The 16,145-nt window shown below is 36.7% G+C and overlaps 1 protein-coding gene across 2 annotated transcripts in view; it reads right to left on the reverse strand.

The window, feature by feature from the left end:
* DENND1B (DENN domain containing 1B) overlaps positions 1 to 16,145 on the reverse strand; it is a 151,368-nt gene that overhangs the window by 68,514 nt on the left and 66,709 nt on the right. Inside the window, exons 6-10 of one of the 2 annotated variants that reach the window (XM_051625305.1) lie at positions 15,959 to 16,028; positions 13,975 to 14,055; positions 11,199 to 11,258; positions 9,347 to 9,400; positions 5,992 to 6,102 (exon numbers count right to left, since the gene is read on the reverse strand). In XM_051625305.1, the coding sequence (XP_051481265.1) occupies positions 5,992 to 6,102; positions 9,347 to 9,400; positions 11,199 to 11,258; positions 13,975 to 14,055; positions 15,959 to 16,028 (376 nt within the window). The remainder of the gene's footprint in view (positions 1 to 5,991; positions 6,103 to 9,346; positions 9,401 to 11,198; positions 11,259 to 13,974; positions 14,056 to 15,958; positions 16,029 to 16,145) is intronic. The other variant, XM_051625306.1, reaches the window with a different exon arrangement.

Raw genomic sequence — 16,145 nt, forward strand, 5'->3', positions numbered from 1 at the left:
ATTTCACTTTCTCTTCACAAATTCTTTCACAGTTCTTTCTCCTAATTATGCTGTGGCAATGGGAAAACTATTCTAAACTTCAGGACTGGGAGAGCTTTACAGGCTCAGTATCCTAGCCACTTCTTGATTGCAGCAACTTCTCTGCTGGAAGTACACTCCCTAAAGGTGCCCCAGTGGGTTCTCAACCACCCACAACAGGCACTTCTCCCCAGTTTATCTTAGACTGCTTACATCTCAACTACAAAAAAAGCTAAGTTATTAAACACCACCCCTCATCTATTCCCAGACCAAATGGTCTAATAGACCTAATATTCCAAAATGAATTCTAATTACGCTTCCGGGATCTCAGTATCAGTGGAATGTGTGTTCTGCCTTGCAACTTAATGATAAATTCCCATCCATTTCTTGTTTTCCAAGAACTAAATGCAGCCCTTGTGCATTTCCATTCCTTATGTAACACATCACAGGAATTTGAGATGTTAAATTTTAAACCTATAATTTTCTGAATTATTTGAACAGTATTATTTACAATGGATCTGCTGTGTACTGCATAAATACATGTTTAGATAAAATCATACTGCATTGCAGTGCACAACTGAAATAACTTAGATGCTGTAACTGGTTTAATCAGAACTGGGAACATCAGTCCAGCATAAAGCAATGTGAGGACACCACTAAGCTGTACAACAGCTCCCATTGCCACTATTTCTCCAACATGAAAGGCCTGTATGGAGTCAATTGTTCCACTGTCTTGGAGCCTTAGTTTGCACCAGAGAAGTAGTTCCCTAAATAGCCAGTTCTGAAGTCAGAAACACAAAAACAGAAAAGAGGAGATTTCTGTCTTTCCAGGCCCCATGCTAACATGCACTGTGCTCCAAATCCACATCCTGGTGACCTAGCCTAGGCCAAAAGTGCTGCCTGGCAGCTTTTTTAACCATATCCATGAATCTCTGACACATAACCACAGAGAGATTCAAGTGAAGCGAGAGGAAAAAGCAACCACCACAGCTGTTTTCTGATTCAGTTGATAATATTACTGCCTTGGGAGATACGGATTTTGGAATAAACTCCAGAATCTTGGATTTAGGGTCAAATGCAGGAGAAGCAAAGCAACTCACAAAGACAGTGCATCTAAAGTAAGGGGTGTTTTGCCTTCTCTTGTGGCTATTATATTCTCTAAGAAGCCTCCACATCTCCCCAGTGCCAGAGCAACCATGGATAGCATGACCATACCTGATCAAGACTAAAGAGGCAAGGAACATGAAGCCACTGCTCAGTTCAACTCACTGCAGTGACTGAGGGCAACTGCAGAAAGCTCTTTGCATATAAGCAAAAGAGATTCCACAAATGTATTTTTGTATAAATGTATATTCAGTGGTCCTTTGCCACCAAAAAAACCCAACCAAAAAAAAAAGAAAAAAAGAAAAAAAGAAAAAAACCTGTCTTTTATTGACATATATGTTTGTTTTTATAGGGATCACCAAATAAACCTACAGCCAGCCCAAAGCAGAACTTTGTAAAGACCAACCACCATGCTCTCAGACACAGTAGAATTTTATTACCTGAAAAAAATATTGGTCAAAATGGAGATAACATTTAGACATTTGTTTTAAAGTGTAGCATCCTTTCCACCTGCCGGTGTAGACTGTAGAAGATACACTCTAGTTAGCATATTACTGACAGGATGATGAGAAAGCTCCTGTCAGACACTGGCCAGCCGGGTGTTTGAGACAAAATGCACAGCCCCAGCTGACTAGTTAGGGAAAGACCAGTGAGGTACAATTACAGAGGCATATGACAAGCTTTCATGCTTGAGTGACTTGAGAACCAATGACATGGCTTTAAACAGCAATCCTTCTTTCCTCCGGTCACAAAACAGCAATAAGTCAACTGATGCATTGTTGTAAAATCATGATTTATTCCTTTGCTTTGAATACATGAGAGTGTGGTAAGATTGTTCTGGTAGACTACCACAGCAGGTGCACTTGGGGCCAAAACATCTAGGGCCTGCCTCCAGCATGCATAACATCAATGCTGTAGTTCAGCCTTCTTGGAAAAGCCATCCCCAGCACTTTAATAATTTACAGAAAGACTGAATTAAAAAATTATTTGGACTGAAACTCATACAGCTCCACGCAACTAATAAGAATATACACAGATGCAGTGATGTGTGAGAAAACAGTGCTGTGCAAGAACACACAGCATGACATTTAGGAAAGGTCTTCCCTTTACAGCTCAAATGAAACAACTAACATCCACCTCCGTGAAAAGATCAATGCTTTTTTTCATTCATCCTTTCATTTAATCCAAAACCATATAATTTGTTTCTCTTTCATAGTTTATTGTTGAAAAGCCAGAAATGGTAATTTTTGCTACAAACAGATCTCACAGAGCATAATCCTCAGGCTAGCTGAATCTATTGCACTCTAACACTAAGCCTGAAGCAAGCTGTGAGACTGGTGATAATCACATTATTAAAGTGTTTGGAAAGTCAAACTAATAAAAGAATCAACAGTTTGTGCAAATAATGACCCAGGAGTTACAACAGAAAGGAATGGTACAATGTTTTCACTTATATCTTTGTAGTAAATGGTAGGGCACGTAGACAAAGATCTCCACCAAAGGAATTTTTAAACGAGGCAAACCCAAAGAAAATCAATTTAAAGAAAGATGTAAAGAACACAAAACAATTGCAAAAATCCAAAGATGCATATAAAGCAAAGCCTGCTTGGCTGAAATAAAATACGAGCCGACAACTGAAACACAGCCTCAGGATAAAATGGTACTTATCTTTTTTCTTCCTTTTTTAAAAAAATATTAAGAAATTGTACTCAACAGCCTAAAATAGACAACCTTCTTTTCTGTTTCTCTTTTTTTTGTCCAAAGTAAACCATTTAAAATATAGCACCATTTTCCTCCATTTTTCCCCTAACAGGACTAATCTCTTACTTGAGTATAATGACATTTAGAGGGCAGAAATGCTAGACAAAGCATTCCTGTACTTAAGTGTAGTTTTCCATTCCTGACTCCCTAGAAGAAGGGTGAGGAGAAAGTGAGCAAGGCCTTGAATTATGCCTTTTGTTATCAGTCAGTGCCCTGAGATAGTGAACCGAAACAGAGCTGATAACACGGTGACATCACAACCCAGTCTTCATGAACTGACATAAACACTTGATATTCAGTTAACCCCAAAGATAAGGCACAACTCCCTTAACAGAAAGTTGCACTTGATAGCACTATTTTTGAACACACTCTTTTCAAGCAGCAAGCAGTAATTTAGGAATATTAATACACAACCTTTAAAACACAAAGTACCAGTCTGCTTTGTTTGCTCACAACAGTAAAAGAGCACAAAGTTATCAAATGCTGATGTCCAAATACACTCCACTTTCTTATTTGTATTATACTAGGCAACCCAACATTTTAAAGAAAAAATATCTTATCCAAAAAACACATTTAATCATTTTTTCCAATTCAATTGAATTCTTACAGGAGATACTCAGAAGTGTTCTATATACTTCTTGAACTATATTGCTCTGTAAAGAAGGGCTCACATCAATCCTGTTCTGGTTATAAAAGAGATGAGCAGGTAGCAGCTCTCACTGGAGTTCCTGATTTTTCTGTTTTATCAGAACTCACAAGTACAAGTGAAAATTAACGTAGTCCTGTATCAAAAATGGATCCAACATGATGTGGCAGTAATTTCATACAGCTATGACTTATGTAATGCTAGCAGACTGAAAAAATAACCAGAAAAATAACATTCACAGCTTGGGGACATTCTTCAGGAAGTCCAAACGCCACTACAGTTATCCACTATTGCGCCCTATCCTTGTCCAGGGAAGGGATATACATTATTTTCAAGTGAGGACACTATCAAGATGACTATTAATTCATCAAAAGGTATGGAGCAGACAGCTCACTTTGGAACAAAGTTAAAGTTTCTCACAACCAGCACATTACAGCTGTTGTTGTGTAATGACTTCCAAAACCTTGGAATATGAACACAGTAACCAGGTGGTCCAGATCAGCACAGTGCAATTTTGATACCTCCTCTTCTCTTGCCATATCATAGCAAGAGAGATCAGCTGAGAAGTTCAGCCTAACAAAAACAAGTCTTAAGTGGATCAAAATCTAGTCTATGAGTATCATTCTCAATTGTGTTAAGCTGATGGACACGTGCCCACATGCAGAATGAGTCTTTCACAAGCACAGAGCTGCCATCATGACTCCTGTCACCTCTTTACTGGAGCAGTAAAAGAGGTTTGACTGGAGCATCACTGGAGCTGAGCTATTTATATAGGGTATTTTTTGAAAAAAAACTTTAATATAGCAATTTGATTCCATGGTTTTGCTACATCATGTTAACTTCTATTAAGCCAGGTTCTTTGAAAGGGGCTTTTCTTTCAAAGACTCTTCACTCATTTGGGCGCTCTTAAAAGCCCAGTTCTTCCCCTAGTCATTTTGGGGGTGCGTGTGATAGAATAAGGAGTTTTCCTAAAATAAGTAAAATCTTTTTGGTTTAAAAAATATATCACAGATTAGTAATTTGAAGGTTGCTTAAATACATTCACTTCTTATTTCTCTGGTTTTTAATCATCTTTGTGGCCTTTCCTTTTACAATTCCATGTTTCCTTTGCTCCCCAGTCACTGTGGACTGACTTAGCTCTGTATTCTGTAAACCACTTCCAATGCACTGTCCTTGTGCATTTCCCCAACTGCAACAGTGACTGCAGTTTCAGGGATCCAAAACTGTGGTGTTTTAAAATAATAATAATTAGGCAGCTAATATAACTGCTAATACCACCTAGAACTGTAAAACCTATCAGCCTCTTACGGCAAATCTGGATCTTCTCTAGCTTCAATTTACTTTCAACTCAAAGAATGCAAAAGGGTTTTATCCACTATTTATAATCCAAAAAGTCTCACTCCTTACATGCATACATTTGTATTGGAAATCAGCAGCTGCAAGTTGATGAAAATACTAATTTTTAGTACTATATCCAATCTTTTACCTATGGGTTGGAAATAACTATTTATTTGGTAGTACAATTGGCAGTGTTGAAGAGCACAGAGCTGATTGTCCACCACAGAAAGCATACTCAATAAAATGTTTTACTCAATACTGTTAAAAAAAAAAAAAGGTACTTTTTAATGACTGCATAACAGGATAAAAATTCTGCGTAACAAATACACTCAATGATCAAAGTTGGTTATAAAGTGACGGTCTGGTACTAATGCAAAATTAATCTTGGGAATATTTTCAAAATATAGGATATTTAAAAAACTCTTAGATTCCGTGAGGAGAGAAACAACATAAAATCTGAATATTTAGGTATACTTTCAAAATTAGACACAACTTCCTTTTATTAAGCAGGCTAACCAGGCAGAAGCCGGGGGGAGCAGTGCAGGGGGCAGAAAACCAAAGGGAGGAGGCAGAAAACCAAACATTTTCATGTGGGCAGTAGCCTAAAATCTTTAATTAAAAAAAAAAAAAAAAGCTATTTTGAGTTGTACATTATTATCAGTCTGAAGAGCTGCTCCAAATCAGAGCTATTACAGTATGCACTCCCAAACCCCTCTATCAAAGAGGAATCTACCTATTACCAGGTTAGGATAGCTATTATTATGGACCCTTGATTTCTTTCAAGTAGCTCCAATGGAATAAGCCACAAGTGAATAATAAAGATCTTATAATAGCCCTTAAGAATTCTTTTCAGGTTAGAAGGCACAGAAATGAACTCGGGAGAGTTAAAGAACTCTCATCTCCTGATAAGAAAAATAATTAACCTGACTTAATGTATCTGAGTAGGTCTTATATAAATCAGACTTTTGTACTTCAAGAGCCAGACTAAAACCATATATCAGAAAAGTATGTAGATATTGTCTTATAAGTACACATGGAACATATCTAAAACCACAAAGGTCTGCAGGTCATTTTGTGAAACGTTCAATATATTCTACTTAAAAGGAGATGTGTGAAGTACTTACAGTGCTTAGTTTGCTAGAGGTAATAATGATTCGTCTCTCATGCAACATACTGGCATAAAGTTGCAGCATGTTGTTCACATCCACAGCAACAAAATATTCAGTGAGGTTTCTCTGTTTAAATAAATAAAATGTTAACAATATAGCAACATTAGTAGCTACATGCATATTTTATACATTACTTACAAAAATCTTTGTCCAATTACTAGGTGGGAAAAAAACAACCCAAAACTATGAAAGTAATAACTCTGCATTAAAGCTTTGTGTATGCTTTAAGAATAATCAACTGAGTTTTAAAGCCAATGAAAAACTAACATTGGTGTAAGTTATTAATATTTTGCTCATTTAATAATCCTTGTGAATTTAGATTTGCCCTTTTTTAAAAAAATTTTGAAAAAATATGAATATTAGTAGCATCAGATGCTATTAAGATAACCATCACTTCCAACTCAGGAACAGACCTTCCACCATTGCAATAACTGTTCCGTCATAGCTACAATAACAAAACCGTTTGCCAGGCTCTCCCAAAGTCAAGACATTTTATTCTACTTTAAGTACAGCAAAACAGCTTGTTGAAAACCACCAAGCTTTGGCTTGAGCTGTATGCACCAGGACATCAAACGGTCAGCAGTACTAGTCAAAGGTAGTGGGGCCTTCCTACAGCTACTCTTTTCGCCCCCAAGAAACCCACTGCCATCCCCACTGCGGGGTTTAATGAAAAGCAAAGTCACCAGTATGTCTTACTTATAAGTTCAGACAACACAACAGAGGGGGAGAAAAGAGAAAAAGCCTGGGGCAGTGGGAGGATCGGCACAGTGCCAGAGACAGACGAGTTCTGAATAAGCTAAAACAGCTACCAGCAAAAAAGCATAGGAAATGAGCAAATTTTTGTAAATACATATGAAAATACACTAATAGACCTCCAGAATACAAAAAAACAATTAATTTCACACATTCATTATCATATCGGCAACCAGATCTCTTTCTCATCTCTCCTCAGGAACAACATATTACCAAACATTAATGCAGGAGGTCTATCAGCTCTGTGCCCCAGCCCAAGGACCTAAACCTGAACCATGGAACTGACAATCTATACTGGATGTGGCCAACACGTAGCAGCAAGGTAATGCACCCCTGAATAAACAGCCAGGGCAAGATAAGCAGTGAAGGCTTCAGTCCCCCTCGACTGCTGTGACATGATGGTGGCATCAGCACCTCCAGCTCATGGCCCTTCACCATCAGGGAGTGTGAGGTGGGGCAGCAGCACTGTCTGCTGCCTTAACTCCTTACAGACTCTACTATATGAAAAGCTAATTTTAATTAAAGCCCAGATGATGGCCAGAAGGTTGACCTCCTTTTTGGATATATTGCAAAAGATAACTGAAAAAACAGATGAAGATGTAATGGATGATCAAGTTTCATGTACATTCAGAAATAAATTACTAATTTGAAGACACAGAGTATACAGTTATTCCTAGTCTGTGCAGTATAAAATTCTGGAAGAGAGGAAACCAAGAGTTCTATGACTACAAACACTCCTTTTAAAAAGGAGCTCTGGTCTTTCAAATGCTACTTTTAACGTGTGAGAGGTCGATGCACCATAAGAATTGGAGTCCAATTTACCTCAGACACTAACACTGTAGTTGATTATGGTACATGGATTCTGTGTGGCAAAAGCTGTGGTAAAGAGAGCTTGCAATTTACTACAGACCAATATATCTTGGGGATACAGTCATAATTTATTCTGCATTACATCCAGAAAGTTTCTGTCACCAAAATAAGTGATTCTTACAACAAAGAATAAGATTAATTGTATTGCTAAGTTACTATATTTACACCTCATCTCTTCAACCCCTGCATATTCTGTCCCTTGATTAGTATCTCTCTATTTTCATTCATACTAGAAGGATAAAACTTCTATAAATGGGAATAAAAGATAATTACAGAAAGGCACCTTGAATTATTTTTTTTTCCACAGAATCAGAAGAATAAATCCAGAGTGGTACCATTGCAAGATCTTCCAGAGGCCTCAGAGTGAAGTTTCCCCACACTTCAGGTTGAACACATAACACACCTCCTAACCTCCAAAGTTGTGCTTTATTAGAACCCCAAATAATAAGCTAGGACATGAAAATATTTTAAAATACAGGAATTCAACCTGTATGGTGAAACAGATGAAAATAAATATTTTAAAACTAAGCCCCGTCCTGACAAAAGAGGCCTCGCAACAAGGGCCCTCTCTTTTACTCCTCTACCCAGCAACTTTCTCTAGCTGTCTGGGATGCAGCAAGGGTCACACCATCCCCTCCAGCCCCCTGGCATGGACTCCTTCCCACCACCACAGCTGTACCTGAGGGCCTCCTCTCCCGTTCCATTCCAGGCTAGGATTCCCTGGCTCCCTCCCCTCGCCCGCCCCAGCCTGCAGCCCAGCAGCCGCTGCCCCAGGAGGCCGCGGGGCCCGGCTCCCCTCAGCTGGGAGCGGCTCGGGACGCCTGCCCCTCTGCCCCTCGCCAGCACAAGGCCTCAGGGCCCACCAGCACCCTGTGGCCATGCTTCCCACAGAGACACCACAACATCTACCAGCAATGAGTTCTGAGGTGCTGCCTGTGTACTGTGGTGAGCCCCCCAACAGCTCAACCTTCATAAGGGAGCTATGACTTGACAGTGTAAAAACGCTCATCTATACTTCCATGTTCAATTCCAGATTTCAACACAAGAGTGGAATTCAGAAAGTTTTGAAGCTCTTTCCTTAGATATTATCCAGCTAAACACATCCTACAGAACGTGATCCGAGATTTCACATTTGCATTCTGCCCATAGAACCACCAAGGACTTAGCATCTACTAAGTGCAATGTCTACTAAATGTCTACTAAAAAACAAACACACAAACAACCCCCACCACTTTTGAATGGTTATCTCCAAAAGTAAAGAGGTACAGCACATTTTCAGAAAGCCTGAAACAACGCCTTATTACACAAAAGGTAACTGTATCTTAATAGCTGCATTTGGAACACAGCAATGCAGTGCTTGAAGGAAAGGTCAAATGACACAAGGTGCAGAAGTAGAATATATTTGACATAAATATTCTAAATGAATGTAAACAAGCAAAGTAATCATGATATAACAGTGGTCAAAAATGCCATGTTAATGCTTTAAAACTGGTTAATGATAATGCAACAGTAACTACTAGTTAGAGGTTGTAATAATAGACATCAATAATGTTCTAAAGAGAGGCCTTGGGAAAAAAAAAAACAACCCAAACAACCAACATCTATTGATAAAAGCAGAGTTCAGCCCTACCCACAGAATGAGGGTGATACTTATCCTAAATATTTTTTAAAAAAACTGCATACTCACGCTTTCAGGGATTGTTGGCAATCCAGTTATATCAGGAGTAATGAAATATGAGTGCTAATCAATGGGAAAAATAATTAGTTATTTATGAAGACAGTACCCAAAATTTCTGTTTTTAAAAAATCTAGCATTTACGATTTCCAACCCCATCTTTGTTTAAGCAAATAGCCATTTTCCCGATAGCATTCTTAGCACTACTAGACAAAAAATTAAGCAGATCACGACATGAAATGACAAGCTCTGGTTCAGCACAGCACTCAAACCAAGGGAACAAACAATGGGCTGCAGTTTTGAAATAACACTGAAATTAAGCCAGCCTTAAAATGTTGTCACAAGCCTGAGAGTAGCATTGATTAACGTAAGCATTGATTTAGAAATTGCAATTTAAAAAGTTTAAAGAATAAATGTAAATTAAGAATGAAAAAGGAAAAATAATTCACATGAGGAAATTAATTAGAATAGAAATATTATTACTTGATGTAGGTTCTCTTCTCTTTCCAAATATATTTGAATCAAATAAGTGCTGACAGAAATGCAAGGTCTGGCAGCTTGAGATTCCGTAGACATTTATGAAATACATTAGCAATTTTATGCATCTTAGGATATAAATATAAAACAGATTAAACTAAAAGCAGATGTAATTTAAATTACTCACATTAATCTGGTGCTTTTAATAGTTATCAAACATGGATTTAGCTAAGTAACTTTAAGGAATTTTTAGATAGTCGAAATCAGGAAGGACAAAATACCTTATGTGCATACTAAGTCAATGTGATAACTATTGATTTTTTTAGCTTTTATTTGATTTTCCATTAAATTCTAACATTTTTTGCAGACTTTGTCTTACAGTATATTTTAAAATTATATTTAACAGCACAAAGACAGTTTTTTTTCAAAACAAACTTCAAAAAAGATATACCAAAACATAAAATCTAAAATATATTAAATGTGGCTTTTGTTCAAGCAAAAAAAAATTATTAATGCTATTAACTCTGTGTAGGAGACTTATTTAATAAGCTTGATACATTTAAGAGAAAAATCTTCCCACAAATTAAGTCATTTGGCAATAGTTAAAAATTTAAGAAAAAAAATGGCTTTAAAAGTCATCCCATAAATATCATAGCACTTACACAATCAATATCCCAGGTTATTGTTTTGCATCAACACAGAAAAAAGGCAAGATTTTTGTATCTCGTCAAGAACAGGAAAATATTCAGATGAATGGAATGTCTACATTCTTCAGAAGTATAGTGAGGACAGAAAATGATTTATTGTATGTAATAAGGTCACAGAATATTTATCAAAAGATTTCTGAGTAATTAAGTTAATAACTTAGAGAAGTAATTATTTATAATTAACAAAGTAATAATATTTCACTCATTAAACAGAAAAGTAAGTTAGAACTATGAGAAGCAGGAACCCATTACTGCAGTCATTAAAAGTCATAAAGCAGCAAAAATAATGTGGTACAGAGTCCTTGTACATCTTTGCAAACTCCCTTAGGAAGATGTACGACCTTGGAAGAGATACTAAATTAATTGTTGCTGTCCTGTATAAAGTTTTCTCTAAAAAGGGACACTAGAAAACACAAGTTTTGTTCACTAATTTAAGGGTTTGATTTTGGTTGCAGTTTTTACAAAAGAATAATTATATGCACACACACACCTCTGAAGTTAGATTGATTTAAACAGAATAGATACATTACTATTAGATTGCTCTTTCAGGCTAAAGACAGCAGCAGAATTTCCCAAAGGACAGGTATAAATAAGCCTGAAATCAAAAGAGATATCCTCTAGCAAGTAATTATTTCTTTAATTACAATAGACTTTAGGTAGTTAGTGCCTTTTACACTCACCGATACAAGACAAGGCTGTTTTTTCAAAACTTGCTCACTTGCAAAAATCATCTCTTGGTTCTTATGCAAGATGAGAGAAAGATTGAACAATTGACTTTTTAGTTTTCTAATAAAAAGTCTAAAGGTGACTCTAAATGCTTGTAATAGTCTGTGTTTAAAATACTAGGTGAATATACTTTTTTTTTCTTTGTGTCCTCCCCCATTTAAATTCAGACTTGAATTAGCTAGCTCTTCCAACAAAAAAAAAAAAAAAAAGGGGAAAAAAAAATCCTCTGCGGGTTAAATAAAAGTGACCCAAATTATATTTAAGCTCAAGTTTCATAGAATGAGTGATCATCCCTCATAAATATCAGCTGCAGAATATTTGTTACTGGGACAGACAGGTGAGAGTAGAACTCGGTCCTTTACTGGATCAAGGCATTTTGGTGTCCTCCTGACCAAGGATTTCTTGGAAATCCCATGTGTCCAGATACTGACCATAATTTATGGACTATTATATAGAAGCGATCCTAAGTACCACTGTGGTCTGTCATCTAAACTCTGCTTTGGTGTCTATGAGCCTTATCCTGCAGCATACCTGAGTAAATGGGGGGAGAGATCTCATTAAGTCTGCATCATAAAATTTGAATTAGACTCACTCGAGCACAGTGAAAAGCCACCTCACAATGTCAATTATTTTTCAGATTGTAACTTCTTTGTTACTCTATTACTACTGACAGTTCCAGTCTACCTTATCTACAATATAGAAGGAGCAAGAAAGGAACATCAATATAAAAGACTAGGCACACAAGGTTAGAGTTGGAACCGGCCATAAACATTTCTCTGCTCACTGCAGCACTGAGCACTACAAAACCAAAGATGCCTGTAAATCCAACAAGCATTCTGATTCAGGCTAACCTATTCCTTCCTGCTCAGCCTCGTCTGAACCCACAGTGTTTACTGGGCTGTACTTGCAGGCAAGCACTTGGCAAGAGGTCTGCAATTAGTAAATCACCATTCAGCTAAAAAGATTACAAAACTCTTTGATGTAACAAGCTACTGGGAACAAGACACAATTGAAGAAAAAAAATTCATAAATCAGATAATACTGAAATAAAACCAGCAAGCAGCAACTTTATTCCAAGCCATTTCTTATTCCAGTGTTGTCAGCTGTATTCACCACATCCATTTCCAGGTTCATCACAACATTGGTTCTGAGGCAGGCAGGTTCTGTGTAAGATGAACTGCAATGCTGATACTGACTGGCAGTAACACTTTACATACAGTGCAAGGAAAATTATTTTTAAAACATCTCTAGATCCCTCTGAAACACAGCAGGATTTTTAAATGACTTTTTAAAGCATCTTAGTGTTGCCAAATTCAATTTATGATACTGTAATTAATGATGGCAAATTATTCTTTGATATACAGTATTCTTGGTAAAGGTACTATGAATTGAAAAATCATTTGAAAATACTACAATGGCAACAGAAAGGAATAACTTAGCAAAAGAAACAATTCCAACTGCAGCCTCAAAACCTAGCACATTGTTCAGGTGAAAAACAACACACAAGACTGGAAGGATTTCCAAAGACACTGGATTAGCACTACTCAAGGAGGAAATATTAGGCTGCTATAGCCTGGTGAAAAAAGCATAACAAGGAATTAGAAGAGTGACAAATAAAAGCAAATGCAGCATTATGTTAAGCCAGCAGCTACTGGAATGGAAATGGTAGACTCTCCATTTCTGTATGCCTTCATAGTAGGGCCAGACACTTTCTAGAGCCTGTGCTTACTTTAAGTAAAGTATTAGAGTCACTTCTAAAGTAAAGGAGTTTAAAGAACCAGGAAATGACACAAATAAGGTCAAGATAAAATAACCTAATGATTGCTTATTATGTACATAAAGGAAGTTTTTACAAGATCACTTCTTCCAGTGTCCTGCAAACTGTAATAATTCAATTGAGAAATGGCTATTTGTACAGTTACTTATGTGGGCAGTAATTGTACAGATGCTGTGACCATAAACAGTGTCTTGGAGACAGCAGAGGCTCTGAATCAGCTTTACATTTCATGCAGGCTCTACAGATGTTTTTAAACATGCATCCATATTCTACTTCTGTTAAAAACGTCAGGAACAGTAACGGTGACAGGCTTATTTTTTGATGTCTCAGTGGCAACATCGCCCTGCCATGCTATCACTGTCGACCCCCACATCACAAAAAGAGCACAAAGGCAAGGTAGGCATGGACACGATCTTTCACCTAGATGTGCTGAAAGTTTCATGTAATTCTGCCATCTTTCCAACAGCATTGTTCCATGATTAAGCAAAACTAGGGAGAAGGGATAGGAAGATGGGAAAGAAGCCAGCTCACACAGGTTTTTGTCCAGTCCTGCAAGTCTACCCACTGTGACATAAGAGGCAATAAAACAGAGTTAGTGTCTCCTGCTTCACAGCAGGAGAAACCAAAATTATCTACATAAAACAGCTGGAAGCAGAAAAAAAAAGTAGTTCTAGCACTGCCAGATCCCACTGCAGTTTACTTTCTCATCCATAGAGCAAAATTCAAATCTCTGCTTTTTTATGGCTATGACATTAAGAGAAAATAGGAGACAGAGAAATGCTATTCTGCACAGAGGAAGGAAAAAAAAAAAAAAAAAAAAAAGAGGTTATCCAAGCCAGTTAATGATGGAAAGCAACGTAAGTTTACTCTTTATGAAGGGTATTTTTTTTGTTTTGGGTCAACCTTATTTTACAGTCAGTAATAGGAGTAGGAGTCAAAAAGAGAATACTTACCACACTTAAACTGACTAAAGCATTCGCCTTTGGCACAGGATGGCTATACAATGACTTTAACAAATCATTTGAGTCATTTTCCTATAGGGAATATTTTTAAAAGGTTCTTAATTATTGCATAAAAACTGACCAATTATCATTTACTACACATCAAAACTTTATACTGACAAAGATATGTGTATTTCATGAGAAAGACAATTGCAATTTGCAGGGAAGTATTTAAATATTAAGTATAAAATTCAGGCCAGTTTTGTATCTCAGGAAATTATTATATCTGCAAGTTAACTCAATCTCCTACATATTTCCCCATATACTCCTTAAATTAATCACATTATTTGCAATTGAAAATGATGTTAACATGTATACCTTCTCTGTGCATCTTGGACATCATATTCCTGAAACTGTTAGTTATATTTGTCTATTCAAAGTCTCACTAACTGTGCAGCTGCTACACAGCTATATCATATATTTTTTAATGATTTATCAGAGCACATAAAACAGTTAATAAGGTTTACTAAAAATACATGCACCTACCAGGTTTAACTAGGATTCCCTGCCACGATCTCTAAGAGAGACTTTTACTTGGGAAAGAGATGTGGTTGGAGTTTTGTTTGGTTTAGGGTTTTCATTCAATTTAGGGGTTTTGCTCATGGAGATGAAATTATTTTTGTTGTCAAAGTAAAACCAAAAATATCAGTGACAGGCTAGGGACAGCTTTTAAACATTGTTTGATTTTACTTCTGTGTCTCCCTGCAAGCATGATGATGTTACTAATCTCATACTAGTAAACAAGACTTTAGGTCTAGCTCATGGTCAGATTAACAGTGTCAGGGCCAGGAGGAAGTAATGTCCTCCAACAGCCCCCTCAACCACAGATGAGGCACTAGGCAACACTACAAAATATTTGTGTACACTGCTGAAACTTTCTGACCCATCAAAACAGTTTTCTCAGCATATAGGACAACAAACTTTTAAGTCAGCAACTTAAACTGGTTCCAGTAATAGCTGCAATGCCAGAACCAGTGATCAAGAAATGGAGGAGAAGACAATCCCTACCATTTCTGTCAAATACAACTTTAAAAAAAGAAAATAATTACTATTACAGTGAGATCAGGGCAAAAAGTCTCATTATACCATTTCTAAGATCTAATTGCATCCCACACTTACCTTTATTTAAACACAGCTAACCCAAAACCTTCCTACTGCTTTTTCATTTTACATAAATTATTACCAACCTCTACAGGCCATTTACTGTACTGCACAATAATTACTTATTCTATAGTTCATATATTATTGAAATGTCAGCTTTTCCAGTCTACGTCATATGGCTGACTATTGATGCCTTTTTTTTTTTTTTTTTTAATTGCAACCTAGTACACTAATATAGTTAAAGCAGAAAGGTATAGCTTTAATGACAGATAGACAGATGCCAGTATTTCCCTTCCTGCATAATCCCAGAATACGTCCAATTGCTCATGCATATGCAAACTAAACTATCATGATTCTTCACCAAATGTTGCAAGTAATTTTGTCTTGCTGGTTGAAATGACAGAATTACAAGAGGTAGTTTTTAGTTAATGCGAAGGGTGAAACAGTACATCATATTTTATGCAAGTTAAGAAAAAAAGTGTTTGCAACTGATAATCAGATAGTTCCAGAGTTCTACAGTTTACAATCAGTACGTCATGCAGATCTCCAGCGATGTGACACTTTGCTCACACTTCACCCAGGACTTATTTATGCTAAGACTGACACTTTATAAAGGTAAATTCTCAGCAGCTTTTTAAGATTAATGTGAGATCCAAGTGACAGTGGCAGCTGTATGTTCAGATTCTTAGAATTTTAATATGAAATGAATGTAAAAACTTGCTTCTAAATTCTACTAAAATTGTAAACAGTAAGGAATCACTTTATAGAGCTTCAAACGGTGATTATTATTTCAAGAAAAATATTTTACTCAAAAAAGTATTACATCTAACATTACCTGTTCTTTAGCCAAATAATCTGCCAGGGTATTTAGGAGCTTGTAGTAGACCTCAAACCATGGTAGGTAACTAAAGCAGGAGGGGAAAAAGCATTTTAATAAAATATCCATGTATTTTTTCCAGTGTTTATAAAATACTCCTACAATTACTCAGAATTGCACATTTTTTATAATATTTCAATATATA

This window comes from Apus apus, chromosome 7, assembly GCF_020740795.1.
Source record: "Apus apus isolate bApuApu2 chromosome 7, bApuApu2.pri.cur, whole genome shotgun sequence".
NCBI classification, from domain to species: domain Eukaryota; kingdom Metazoa; phylum Chordata; class Aves; order Apodiformes; family Apodidae; genus Apus; species Apus apus.